This window comes from Anser cygnoides, chromosome 15 (genome assembly GCF_040182565.1).
Source record: "Anser cygnoides isolate HZ-2024a breed goose chromosome 15, Taihu_goose_T2T_genome, whole genome shotgun sequence".
Taxonomy (NCBI): Eukaryota; Metazoa; Chordata; class Aves; order Anseriformes; family Anatidae; genus Anser; species Anser cygnoides.
In genome coordinates, this window is record NC_089887.1 from 8,706,220 (window position 1) to 8,718,982 (window position 12,763).

General features: G+C 40.4%; 2 protein-coding genes across 6 annotated transcripts in view; one reads left to right on the forward strand and one right to left on the reverse strand.

Moving 5' to 3' along the window:
- The window catches only part of IQCK (IQ motif containing K), a 54,598-nt gene extending 54,447 nt beyond the window's left edge, over nucleotides 1-151 (reverse strand). The window contains exon 1 of the mRNA XM_048060786.2: nucleotides 23-151. Within this exon, the coding sequence (XP_047916743.2) occupies nucleotides 23-71 (49 nt within the window). The 5' untranslated portion in view covers nucleotides 72-151. The remainder of the gene's footprint in view (nucleotides 1-22) is intronic.
- On the forward strand, nucleotides 54-12,759 carry KNOP1 (lysine rich nucleolar protein 1). Of its 5 annotated transcripts, XM_048060456.2 has the most exons (6): nucleotides 55-186; nucleotides 653-715; nucleotides 1,192-2,536; nucleotides 6,495-6,563; nucleotides 7,066-7,143; nucleotides 9,525-12,759. In XM_048060456.2, exons 1-6 carry the CDS (start codon nucleotides 173-175, stop codon nucleotides 9,834-9,836), a joined length of 1,881 nt encoding a protein of 626 aa, XP_047916413.2. In that variant the 5' UTR covers nucleotides 55-172; the 3' UTR covers nucleotides 9,837-12,759. The 5 variants fall into 5 exon arrangements, with proteins under 5 accessions (XP_047916422.2, XP_047916413.2, XP_047916442.2 ...); XM_048060465.2 differs by lacking the exon at nucleotides 653-715 and having other exon boundaries at nucleotides 54-186; XM_048060485.2 differs by lacking the exons at nucleotides 55-186; nucleotides 653-715 and adding an exon at nucleotides 216-360.
- The last annotated feature ends 4 nt before the right edge of the window (nucleotides 12,760-12,763 follow it).

The following is a 12,763-nucleotide window of genomic DNA, read 5'->3' on the forward strand; positions in this document are numbered from 1 at the left end:
AAGGGGCGGCCGCGGCGCCCACCTGCGCACAGCTGCTGCCACAGGCCCAGCGGCCGCCCGCCCGCCGCCATGCCGCGCCGTGTCGCCACGGCAACCGCGCCGCCATTACCCGGGGCTGGAGGCGGCCCCGGCCCCGGGCCCCGTTCCCCTTCCGGGGCGGCGGGCGCTGCACATGGGCCGCGGCAGGTAAGCGGCGGCCTCCGCTGCCGGGTGCCAGCCCCCCCGCCCTGAGGGCTCCGCTGTGCCTGCGGGGCGTGTGAGGGGCTCGGAGGGGAGCGGAGGCGAGCGGAGGCGGGATGGAGCCGCCTAAAACCGGGAGCTGGAGGCGGTTTAGCCGCCCCCCGTGCTGGGAAGCACACGGTGCGGGGGGGGGGGGGATCAATTAAAATGGGGTTCGGCAGCGGGGATGTGCCCCGGCCCCTTCACGGGGCTGCTGGGGGTGTGGGAGGGCCCCGGGGCACACGGGTGCGGTGCTCCCCTCAGGACCGGGTCCTTAAAAAGAGCTCGACAAGGAGCACCTAAAGAAATTCTTCTGTGGATTAATTATTGGTTAAAAGATGGGAGCCAAAGCAGGCATAAATAGGGTTTTCAGCAGAGGGAGAGAGTGTTGCACGTGGGTCCCAAAGGCTTCTCTGCTCTAACCTGTTTGTAGGTGTAAGTGTCCCAAGAAAGGAAACAGCAAGGCCGTGGAGCTGCAGGCAGGAGCAAATTCAAGGTGATGGCTGAAGTGCCTTGAAAGAATCCTGTGGAAATAAGTGGGAGATGAAGTGACGAGAAGTTCAACACACATAAATGAAAGAGCATACCTGTGTGGAAATCCGCCTTCACTATACTTACTGATTGATTTTATTTGTACGTATGTATCTTGTTAGGAAGGATTTCTGGAGCATAGATATTTCTGTGAAAATGTCATGCTCAGCAGCTGTCAAAAAGACAAATAGAAAGTTAACAAAACTAACTAGGGCATCGCTAAGACAAAAAGTCACCCCTTCACCGCTCCCGTAACTATAGTTTCAGTGCTGCTGACAGTTCTGGTTCTTTCCATTGCAGAAAGCAGATTGTCCTTGACACTTTTTTCCAGGTTTGCAATCAGAGGTACTGAATGCTTTCAGAATAAAGGAATACCAAATAGGCTAGGATTTGCATCGTCATGTTGAAGCTGTGCACTAACATCTTTATTTCATTTTTCAGAATGACAGTAAAGAGAAAGAAGAAACAAATTCATGAGGAACCTGCACAGAAAAAGAAAAGAGTGAAACGTAGTGGGAGCCAGACTATCATTAACATTGAGAAAGGTGTTCAGAGTGTCATTAAAGCAGGAGATGATGACTGGTTTGAGACAAAAACAAAGGCCAGGAAAAAGGAAAGTTTAAAAGAAGATGAATGTTTAGACCAATTAAGTCTGAAGAAGAAAAACAGAAAAAAGAAAGTTGGCTCTGAATTACCAAAAGAAACATGTTCAGAAAGCTTTGTGAATGTAGAAAGCCATCTGGATTTAGAACAAAAGGAATCAGAGGAAAAAATTAAAGTTTTCAAAAAGAAGAGAAAAGATCGACGTCGTGCCTCCTCCTCACTGGAGAGTAATCATAGTAGTGATGTGGAGCTTTCAAATCATTATACAGATGGTACTCAGGGAAATGAACTTTTTTTCAAAAAAAGCGGAAAGAATGTCACTTTGAATTTGAAATTGGATAGTGAAGTAACTAAGAAAAAAAAGAAGAAAGATGTTTTTTCTTTAGTATTAGAGGACATCCAGGACAATGAATATAAACATTATAAAAAAGACTGTAAAAAAACAAGCACACACATTTCAGAAGAAAAAGCTGTTATTGATGAAAGTCATGGAACAGATATTACTCAGAGTGATGAGGAAGGTTGTATGAGAAGAAAGAAGAGGAAGAAAAAGAAAAATAGGTCTGACTCCTTTTTACCTCCAGCAGGTAATCAAGACATCTGTGGAGTTCATGATAGACCCATTGCATTAAGTGACTTCAGAAAAAGACAAAAAAAGGAAATTACATTCACAGATAAAGAGGAAGAAGACACTACTGAGAACTCTGAAAGTATCAGACAGACCAAGAAGAAGAAGAAAAACAAGAAAAGCAAAGACATTTTCTCCTTAATGTGTGAAGATAAGCAAGAAGTTGAGTCTGAGCAGAAAGAGCTGTCTGGAAAAAAATGCTGGAAGAATAACAAGGATAATAGTGAAGTAACCAAGAAGAAGAAAAAGAAGATTCAAAAGGACAAGGAAACAACTTACTCGGAAGTTTCTTTAAGCAATGACAACACATTTAACAGCCAAAAAATAATGCTATTAGAAAGCAACAAAAAGAACAAAGAGAGTGAAATGAAGCTAGCTGAATGTGTCACAGGGGACATTGTAGATACGGTATTATGCAATTCCAATCACATGCTCTGTGACAAAAAAAGGAAAAAAAGAAAAAAAGTACCCCAGGACTCTGCAGAAGAATCAGGTTCAAAAGCAAATATAAAACAGAAAAAAATCAAACGAGAAGACATGGGAAATGAGGCATCGGTAAGTTCTAAAGAAGGTATCTGTGCACCCTCCTGCTAAGGAATTGAAAGCATCTTACATCCTCAGTTCCCTATTTTGCAGGCTGTTCTGCCTGTTCAGACCCGTCGGTTACACTAAGGTCAATGGGGGCCTCCTCTGGGTTTTTAGAAACAGCACACAGCATCAGATCATCTGTTGATTATAGCCCATAATATTTGATAAACACAGGAAAGTTTTTTGTTATGCCAGTGCTGTAGTAATTTAGTGCTTCGATTGTGAAAATACAAAATGCATAACTCGCTTAACAGCAAGTAGTGGAACAGAAAGAATGCTGGTATATACAGTTGTAAATGTTCTTGTCTCTTTCATTTTCTCTTTAAAAAGAGGTAACAATCATATAAAACAGGATTTTAATACTATGTCATTTAACCAGAGCAGGTACGTTAACAGGGGTGGCATGAGTACCTCTAACTCAGACAGGCTCTTTTCCTTGAGACTTTGCTGCTGTTGCTACTGGAACTGCGTAGTGTTAGAAACCAAGGGGGGAATTTTAGCCAAAACATGTCATCTAACTTTGATGAAACTTAAGAGAAAATCCTAAATATAGAGTAGACCAAGAGCATTAATGTATAAATTGTGATAGAAAAGTACTAGGGAACACACTAAACAAAAACTAGAACACAAATTCTTAATTTGGGGGGGAAAAAAACAACTATGCAAAACAAGAAATAAATAGATTTTAAGAGCTGTGTAAATTTAACTCAAGGTAAATGGAACCGTATCCAGGCTGTTAAAGGAAATCTCATCCAAGAATCTTTGAGTACTGCTATTTCTAAGGTGAAGTAAACATGGAGAGGAACTGATGAAATAATGGGGAGAACAGATCTGTTTGATGTATTTAAAAGATGAAAGATTTGAAATACGGGGGTTTATTCATAGTTTTCTGAAATTTAGACTATCAAGATGTCTAGACTAGCAGATGCTTTTTTTTTTTAACTTAGGTTTCTCCTTTTGACCTTTCAAAAGACAGGGTGGTTTTATTGCTGGGATATATCTTTTAATTAAATTTACATTGTCTTTTTGAGATGGTTGGACATTACTTGGGTTCTTGCAGCTGCTCATGTGTGTGGAGGCAAGATAAGCCTTACAATGATAAGTAACCTTCCTGATGGTGCTATCCAATTATGGAAAATGTAACAAATGCCCTGCAAACTACTGAGCAGAAAGGGGGTAGGGTGGTGCACACTTTGTTCCTCTTCCCCATATTCAGCTCGGTACGTTATAAAAGCTACTTCAGAGAAATTCTCAAGATTTCAAACTCTGGGTAACTTACTTTGTTCTAGAGAAATCTAGTTCCTGCCAGGCCAAAAGACACCACTGCAATAAATGGCTGATCATGTCAGTCTTGCATTTAATTGTGCCACAGTCCTGAACCATTTTCTAGGCTACACTGCATCACACACACTGCTGCATGCCTTGAAAAATCCTCTGTTGGGCTTCTGCAGCAAGCAGAGTAGCAAGTTTATGAAGATAGTGTGGAATGCTACCCGCTTCGTGTCAAAGATTCATGTTTTCCCCATTGGATACCATTACAGGCAACTCAAAGTAAGGAGGCTGAGATAATCCAGAGAGAGAAAAAAGACAGTTAATACAAAACATGTCAGTTAATACATAACATACACAGTATTAACTCTAAGATTGCTGTATGCTAACGTGGAAATGCTTGAGAAAAGTGAATGTGAATTGATTGCACCGACAGTGAACTTGTCACGTGCTGTCGTCACTTCTCAGGCTGCTGTGTGCTAAATCTTGATAGTATGGAGCAGGTGGCGTTCGGTCCCTTTGTTAAAATATGAAAACAGAGCTGACAGCTTCTGAAAATGTTTTGCCAATAATTATTTGTCACTGCTAGCACTCCCTCAGTTTGCAGATGTAACTGCGCTGCCTGTAGAACAACACGGGCAGCTGGTACAAGCACACTGGGCTACCAGTCTGGAGCGTGTGGGAGGAGAACATATGCCAGCCATGGGCATCCAAGGCTCAGTCCTCTTTCACTTGAATGAATACTGCCACTGATGTCTGTGGGAACAGCCTGGGGTCTTGAACTTCTCAGTTTTTCTGTAGACATTAGACGGAAATAACTGTGAGAGTGAGCAGACACTGGTCCTTGTGGTTGGCAGGCGTTGTGCTTGGGTGGTCATTCTGGCAAGGACATTACCACTGTGCTTGCACAGGATCTTCTCCCTTGTAAGAAAGCACTCCTTGCTTCACAGCAGAGGTGCTACCACAGTGTCTGGCATGCCTTGTGTTTGAGAGACTTCATACTGTTAGGGAGTCCAAGAAGAGTCAAATGACAAGTACAACAAATGTATATCCAATGTTAAAGGGCCCAGTTTACTTCTTTGATTTTTTTATTTTATTTTTTTTTGTCTGCAGATAGCATAACCCTTCCATGTGTGAATATGTTCCCCTTCCAGGAAGTTTGAGGAAGAAGAGATCAGCTCACTCCCAGGCAGGGATTTATTTTTGCCATTCGGTGACCTTCAGCTGGTCAAAAACATGCTGTGAATTAGCAAGGAAGGGGGCAAACCAATCCTTCTTGCTTGTCTGCCTCTTACCCTTCCAGCTAAAAAAAAAAAAATCCAGTGCAGCTGTTTGCAGAATCTTGTCATGACAGTTCTCCTGCTTGTTTTAAGAGATCTGAAAAGACAGTACCAGGCCATCTAGAAGGTTTTTTCTTGTTGTTTTTTTTTCAGTTAAGAGAGTGAGCTCTCCTCATTGCAGACAGTATTCTCATTTCTGTAAATGGATATACTTGTGAGTGTGTGTGAAATCGGTGTGTAAAAGGTAGCTTGGAAAATGAGGTAAATCATTCACGGCCTTAAATAAAACTGTAAACCCTCAAAAAAGTAACAGCAGCTTCTGCTGACAGAAGTGTGTTACAAATCTTTTCCTTGTCTTAATGTTCCCTGGCTGTTTCATGCTTGGATTATTGTGTTAGCTGTATCAATAGATCTTCCCTTTGGCTGCTTTTTCCAGGCTGGTCTAAAGCTTATGGCTCTAATTTACCACTATCCTGGGCTTAAAACTTACCTATTACGCTGGGTGTCCAACAATCTTATCCTTACTACGAATTTGGAAAAGAAAGACCAAGGGCAGTGATCTAAAAACTCCAGTCAGTAGGAGCACAGGTTGCTGTAGGGCTGCACTGTGTGGAAGTTACCAGTAACTGCTTGTGGATTTACCTCCTGCCATCCTGCCCATCCATTCCTGCTGTAGCTGCTCTGTCTTTACCATCAGGTTCCTGTTCCTTACTCTCAAATGTGGAACTAATGTGCTGTTTGCTGCCATTGTCAGGGAAAGTTTATGTACGTGTCATGCCTCTCCCTATACTCTCCAGACTGGAAGCTCCTTAGGGACCATCACCTATTCTGCATTTGTACAAGACAAGCATAAACCAGCGGTCTCTTGAGTGATTTTGTTTGTTTATTTTGAGTAGTGGCTAGTGGGAGCAACATGATCCAAGCTTGTCATGTGCATTTAGAGGGGCCATTATCTTACTGTTTGACAAATATCACTGGTTTAATTTTTTTCCCACTCTTTCTGCCCCTTATTTCAATTTCAGCTCCTACACAAGTCTTTAATTTGAAATGACCCTGTCTGTAAACATTACTGTGCGTGCCAGTAATGTTGGCAGGTCCAGTTTTATGTGTGAATTTAAAATGTCCCTTATCCTTTTTGCTTAAAACAAAAAACAAACAAACAACCTCCCTAAATTTCTGTTGTGAAAGTTTTCTCTGGGAGAAAATCCCTCTAAAGAAATGCACGGGTTTAGTTGGCATTTCCAGCTTAGGTCTATTTCTTCTGGCCCCCAAGTAATACTGCATTGCTTAGCGTTTTTACTGTTTATTCTTGTATAAATTCTAATTAACAAGAATGGATAATAATATTTATACAAGGTTTTTTTCCCATTTTACAGGAACATATGGATGATGTAACTATTGTGCAGGAAAAAAAAGGAAACTGTGATGAAGTTAATATAGACAAGGTATGCTTTGTATTAATTATGTGTGATTTAAAGTGAATAAGTATTTAAGGTGTACCTAGAATTTGTAAGAAAAAGACTGCTTTGTTGCTAGTCTATGCCAGTATGTTCCTAAGTAGAGCTCTACTTAAAATGTGCTTTACCTCTTATGGGTTAAATCCAAAATGTACAGCTCCAGTCAATGTCAGAAGCTTCTAAGTAGCTTATTTGGTTAAATACAGGTTTCTCTGCCTCTCATCACTGTTAGCAGTTTCAGTGTAGCTGTTACCTGCAGTTAGAAGATTAAACATACCTGATACTACAAAACGTCCATTTAAAACAGCACAAGAAAAAGCATAGTTCTTAAGCTGCGTGTGAAAGGGGATCACATGCAACTTTTTAATTATCCTTGCAAAATACCGAAGATAAGTAACCATCTTATTCTTCCCTCCTCTTTTTACTTTGAATTAAATTGTCATTAAACACACTGAAGGCAGTGACTTTCGTTGATTTTTCTGCATGCTAGGCGAGGCGGCAGGCTCTACAAGAAGAAATTGATAGAGAATCTGGAAAAACTAAAGTTTATGGTTCCAAAATGCAAACGGTATGTATGACTTTAGACCTTGATCTGTTGGAAACAGTGTCCCAGAGCAAGTTCCTGAAAAAAAACCACTGAAAATTGCAGTTTTCTGTATGCAGCTCATGCACGTGGCTTGGCACAACAGTTTGATTGTAAATTTCAGGTCATGCTATACAACGAATTACATGCTTGAATGTAAGGTCATGCTATGGAACAAATACTAAGGCAATCTGGGAGCTGACCAGTGAAACTCCAGTGTGAGTTGGAATTGTTAGAGGTCTGATTCCCATCATCAGTCCTCAAAAGCAGCATTTTCTCTGATTCCTCTGGAGAACTAGCCACGGTGAATTGCTACAAAAATGTTTTCTGCTTACTGTGAAATATAAATGATTCTAGGCCATGGACATAGCTGTCACTGAATTTTATCTGAATTGCTATCTGGGAGAATTTGCAGACATTCAGAAATGAGGATGTACATGAAAAGGTGGAAGAGATGATAACTGACAATGCGTCTGTGATATCTACAGGCAGTACTCTCCTAACTTCTACATCTTTCTTCCACCTCTTTGAAAGATGATTCTTTATTCTTTGTTTTTGCATCTTACACAGCTTGCCTCCTGGCAGGGTTACCATACAATAATGTAGCTGTTCCAACAGTGTTCAGCAGAAGTAATAAGATTCAGGAGGAGAGAAAGCTTTGCTAATAATTAAGGATTCTTAGTTGTCTGCAAAACTGTGTTTCAGGAGTGCCAGTTTGCCTAGAAAGTAAGACCTCAACAAAATCCCAGAAATAACTCACGTACAGTCTTACGCAGTAGAAGGCAGACTGCCGTGAGCTGTGGAACTGCAACTACCTAATAGTCTATGAAATCACTGAGGAAAAATTACTTCTTTGGCAGGGGATCCCATTTCTTTTAGCTAATCTATCATTGTTTATTAGTACGTAGAAGAATACAAGCTATGAAAACTAAATCATGAGCTTCACAAGGAGTAAACCTGAAATGCTGCAGCAAAAGTTATGTGTAGTGTTTGCCCTCAGTTCACTTAAAAAAAAAAATTACAGGGCTTGACAAGCATAATTATTTCTGCATCTGTGCAGATACCTGTCTCCCATTCCAAAGGGAGGACTATCATGTGTGCTTCTACGTCACAGACCTGGGCTTATACAGCAAGTTTTTTTTTTCTTTTATCAAAAGTATTATGGATAATTTTCTTTTATGAGAAGTATTCTGGCCTGTGATATTGAAGGATACTCCAGCCCTATATTTTTATAACTTATAAAACCTGCTACAGCTTGCCTGCAATATTGTGTAGCATGCTGTGTGTTGTGTTGGCTGTCTAGAGAATGACTGTTTCATGCAAACTACAACTGTTCAGTTGGAAGGATTTCAGGCTCACATAAACACAGCACTAGATTCATTTTTTCCTTTGATGTAGCCAGATCAGTCTGCTTAATTGATGATAAAGCATTCTTCCATTTAATATCACCCCCAATTTTAAAGAAAAAAGGGAGTAGCAGTTCTTGCCAAAAGTAGTTACAAATGACTGCATAGCTCCTAGCTATAGCTCAGAAGTCAAATAAGATCCTTTGGTAATGAAGCATGGTCTTAGGTAAGCCAAAAGTTCATAAGCTTTCTAAATTGTACCCTGTATCTTGGGTTATACACAAACGCACAAGTGGTTGAATTCTGATTTTACTTGGATGTTACCTATAGTCTCAGAAAGGAGCCAATATCTGCAGGCAAGACAAAAATCCTGGAGTGAATTAGGTAAAGAATACGGTGAGAGGCAGTTACGGAAAGGGCAAACTGCAATGGAGGTGAGGTTTTAAGAGTATTACATTTAGTCCTCTCGGTTAAGGGTATGCCTTCAGTTTTTGCACCCTTGCAGTATAATTGCTAACTAGGGGGATGAGAATGCAATTGTTCCTTAATGCATATGAGCCAGATGGAATACCATCTCTTAAACTAATACAACAAAATAGTCTGGAAGCAACAGCTACCTACGCAGGAAAATGAAAAGGTAACCGTGAAAGTGAGAAAAAGGTAAAACTTACAACTGTCCTAAAGTAAGAGAAATGACGGGGCAAGGTCTGGCACTCTGAGCTAGGGGAATATTATCCAGAGAGCAGAAAAGTCAGGTTTTCTAAAGACACAGGGAAGAGAGATTCTTAAAGTGCATCAAACTCTGTCTCTAGGTTAAATGAGCTGATACGCTAATGAAGATGCACCCATGCAGGGTTATGTCATTCTTTAATTACACCCTCCAAGACGTGAATGACTGCTTCCTAGCATTGTTAGCCCTGTCGGGTTCCGGTGGCTGGTTGTGTTCTCACGGTGCACAGCTGGAAATTGTCTTCCTTACTCAAGGTGGTATTTTAGTGTTTGTCTTGTTTTGTTTCACAGGATACAAAGATCGGCCAGTGGAGTACAGCTGCTTTTCAAAGTTCTGAGCGAGGAATGAAATTTCTTCGACTGATGGGTGGTTTTAAAAAGGGCTCTGCACCTACCCAGGATCTCTCAGCAACTACAAACAAACCGAACATGGCTCTGAACAAGGAAGGGGAGGAAAAATTACAGCAGGCTCTGAAGATGGAATTTGATAAAGCAATGGACTTGAAACAACATAGAAGAATCGGTCTTGGATTTCAACCTGCTGCCAACAAAAAAGTGTACATAGACAAATATACATCTAGATCTATAAAATTTGAAGATTAGAACTCTGAAGTAATAAAAGGAATGAAAATTCAATGGGTAAATTTCTTTTCACTTTTAACATTTTTTTTTAACTTGAAATAAAATTTGAAATGTTCAACAAATTTGACATGAGGCCTTTTTAGTACAAGTTTTCAGCTGAATGCTCCAGATTATGTGGAGCTGGGTCCTCACTTGAGCTCAACAGTAAGTTTTTGAAACCTTTACAATATTTTCTGCAGTCAAGACCCAGCCTCCCTCAAAGACTGAAGATATGTGGACAATGCCTACAAAAAGCTGAAACTTTTTAAAAAAAAAAAAAAGCTGATTTCATGGGCTTATTTTTAGCTACATCTTTGTGATTCAGAAGGATTTTAGCATTCTGTAAAATCTTCACATTCTTACACTCAATGAGTGGTTCAAAGTGATGGTTTCTTACTTTGAAGAAACACTACTGGTATGCCTACAGATTTGATCAGGAGAAACAACTCTGAAAGTGGGTTCTTAAATATTAGTATCTTCAATATAACAACAAATACTGTTGAACATCCTGTTTATTTTAACTGTGCAGTTTGATTTTTCAAGAAGCAGCTGTTACTTGTAAATAGAGCTAAATGCGTTGTGGATAGCAGCACCAAATATATGGATCTAGGCTTTCTAAATTATGGAAAGCAAGGTAATTTTAATAATATGCTTACTGGGTTCAGTATAAATCAGTTTGAATGAAATTTCTAATCTTCAGACTTCCAGACAACCCGCGCTCTGACTTTTAAGAGTACAAAGTATGTATGAGAGTGCATTTGTGTATGTTGTGTTCAGAACTTTAGGGTCCAAAGCAGTCTCAGTGTCTTGTGGGAAGTTACAGAGATAGTGGAAAACTGTCACATATTTTGTCACTGCGTGCCATCTGTTACAGGAGCTAGTGTTCCCTAAGTTTTGGTGTAGTTCTCGTTGTTGAGCAGGACCAGGTGACCATCTCGTGTCTATTCCTGCTGTAGTAATAGTGGCCTCCTTGCAGGGGAACCCCCCTATGCCCTAGCTCAGGTCATTCTCTCTAGTTAGCCAGCTCACTGTTTTTCTTCAGTTACCTATTCTTTTTCATAAGATTACGCCTACTAATCTGCTAATTTTCTTGTTCTAAAGCAACCTTACTTTCCACAATAGCCTTTTCAATTGGACTGCTCTACCTGAAAGCAGCTGACTCCTGGGAGAAAATACACTTGCAAAACAGCACTTGTTCCAGTGCATTTTGGGCAACTCCTAAGGGGAAATTAAAACTCACACAGAGGCTCCAGCATAAGCAGTTGCCATGAATTCTCTCCCATACCTGAGAAGGAGATGCTGAACCACTTCCTACAGGCTTGGCTTCAAGGAAACCATCACCTTTAAAGTGTTACTTAAAACCACCACTATGACAGCGTGAGCCTGATTTGCACCAGTGCTTCTCAAAGCTGTGTGACTGGCATCAGCCAGCCTTTCTAGGCTTCAGCTGTTGCTTTACCTCAAGTAGTGGAGGCTCTGTTTACTGATTTAAGACAAATGCTTAATTCTGGCCCTCAACTGCTTGCCTAGCAAAGAAATAGTTATAAAGGAACAGGCAGGAAAATTTCAACGAATGACTTCCTTTGAGAAGAGTGGGACAGGTGAGCACGTACAGATTTCTGTTGCAGTGCCAGTCTTGGAGATGTAGTGACTGGCCTTCTTGCATTGCCACCAATGAAGATGCTGAAGGTGGTGATAGTCCCGGACTTGCCTTTGGATGAGGACTTCTTTCTCCCCTTTGGGAACATATCATGTATAAATGCATTGCTCAACTTTCTGGCACCTTGCTCTTGATAACATTGTGCACGTGAAAATGTCATAGTTTGAAAAACAAGACAGACATCTGGGGAAAAATAACCTGTTCAAGCAGTCAAACTTGCTTTAGCCTGCATATTTAATATATATAGAAGATCAGGTCTATAGTGAGTGGAGTGCTTTAACTAGAATTAATTTTGCTGTCACATGGAAGTAAGCCAAAAGCAGTTGATTAGAGTGGCGGTGTTAGCTTCTAAGCTAGATGTTTTGAGTTTTCTCCTGATAACTAGAGCCTTCTGGATGTCACTGAGCTATTTTTGCACCAATAAAAACATCAGTAAAACATTTGAAAGCATTTCTCATGGCAGTCTTACATCAATAAATGAAGTTATACTGTGCTCAAAAGACAACAGGCAAAAATTGGTGTCTGTATGGTGAAAAGGAACAGCTGGGCCATTTATAAGCCTGCCGTAAGAGTTCCCATTCTACAGAATCTCCATACTGGGTTTGTAGCAGGACATTTGCCCCGGAGGGCAATTTCTGCCATACAACCGCTTCTCAGTGTGACCCACCTGGCTGTTTAGACAGCTCACAGTTTAATACCACTTACCCAGTTTGTGGGTTAAGTTCAACAGGAAGAATCGGCCACGTGCTGTTGAAGGTTGTTTTGTGCAGCTGCAGCAAGAAGGAAAGCTTAATTAAACTGAGGCATGATAATACATGCAGTACTGCCATATCATTACGTGTGTGCACTATACAGAATTATCTAAGGAAAGCCAGTATAATTAAGATGGACACTACAAGTTGGAAAGGTTCTCTATCGAGTTGATACTACTTCATAATTATCTTGTGTTTCTGCAATTTTACTCTGCATATATATATAGATACACATATATATAGTTTGTACAAGACTACGTTACCAAAGGGTCCTAGTTCAATTCCTTACAACCTGAACACAAAATGCATATTTCATATGTACCTTGCTTCAGTAGCCACTGAATAGATGAAAACCATACAACAAGAACAAGATAGTAATTTGGGTGGTATTTATTAACAGCCTGCTAACTCCTTGAATATATGGTTCTAGCAGAATTGATTATATGTTTAACCTTAACAAAATAAAACATTTTTGTGCAAATATATATCTCAATATA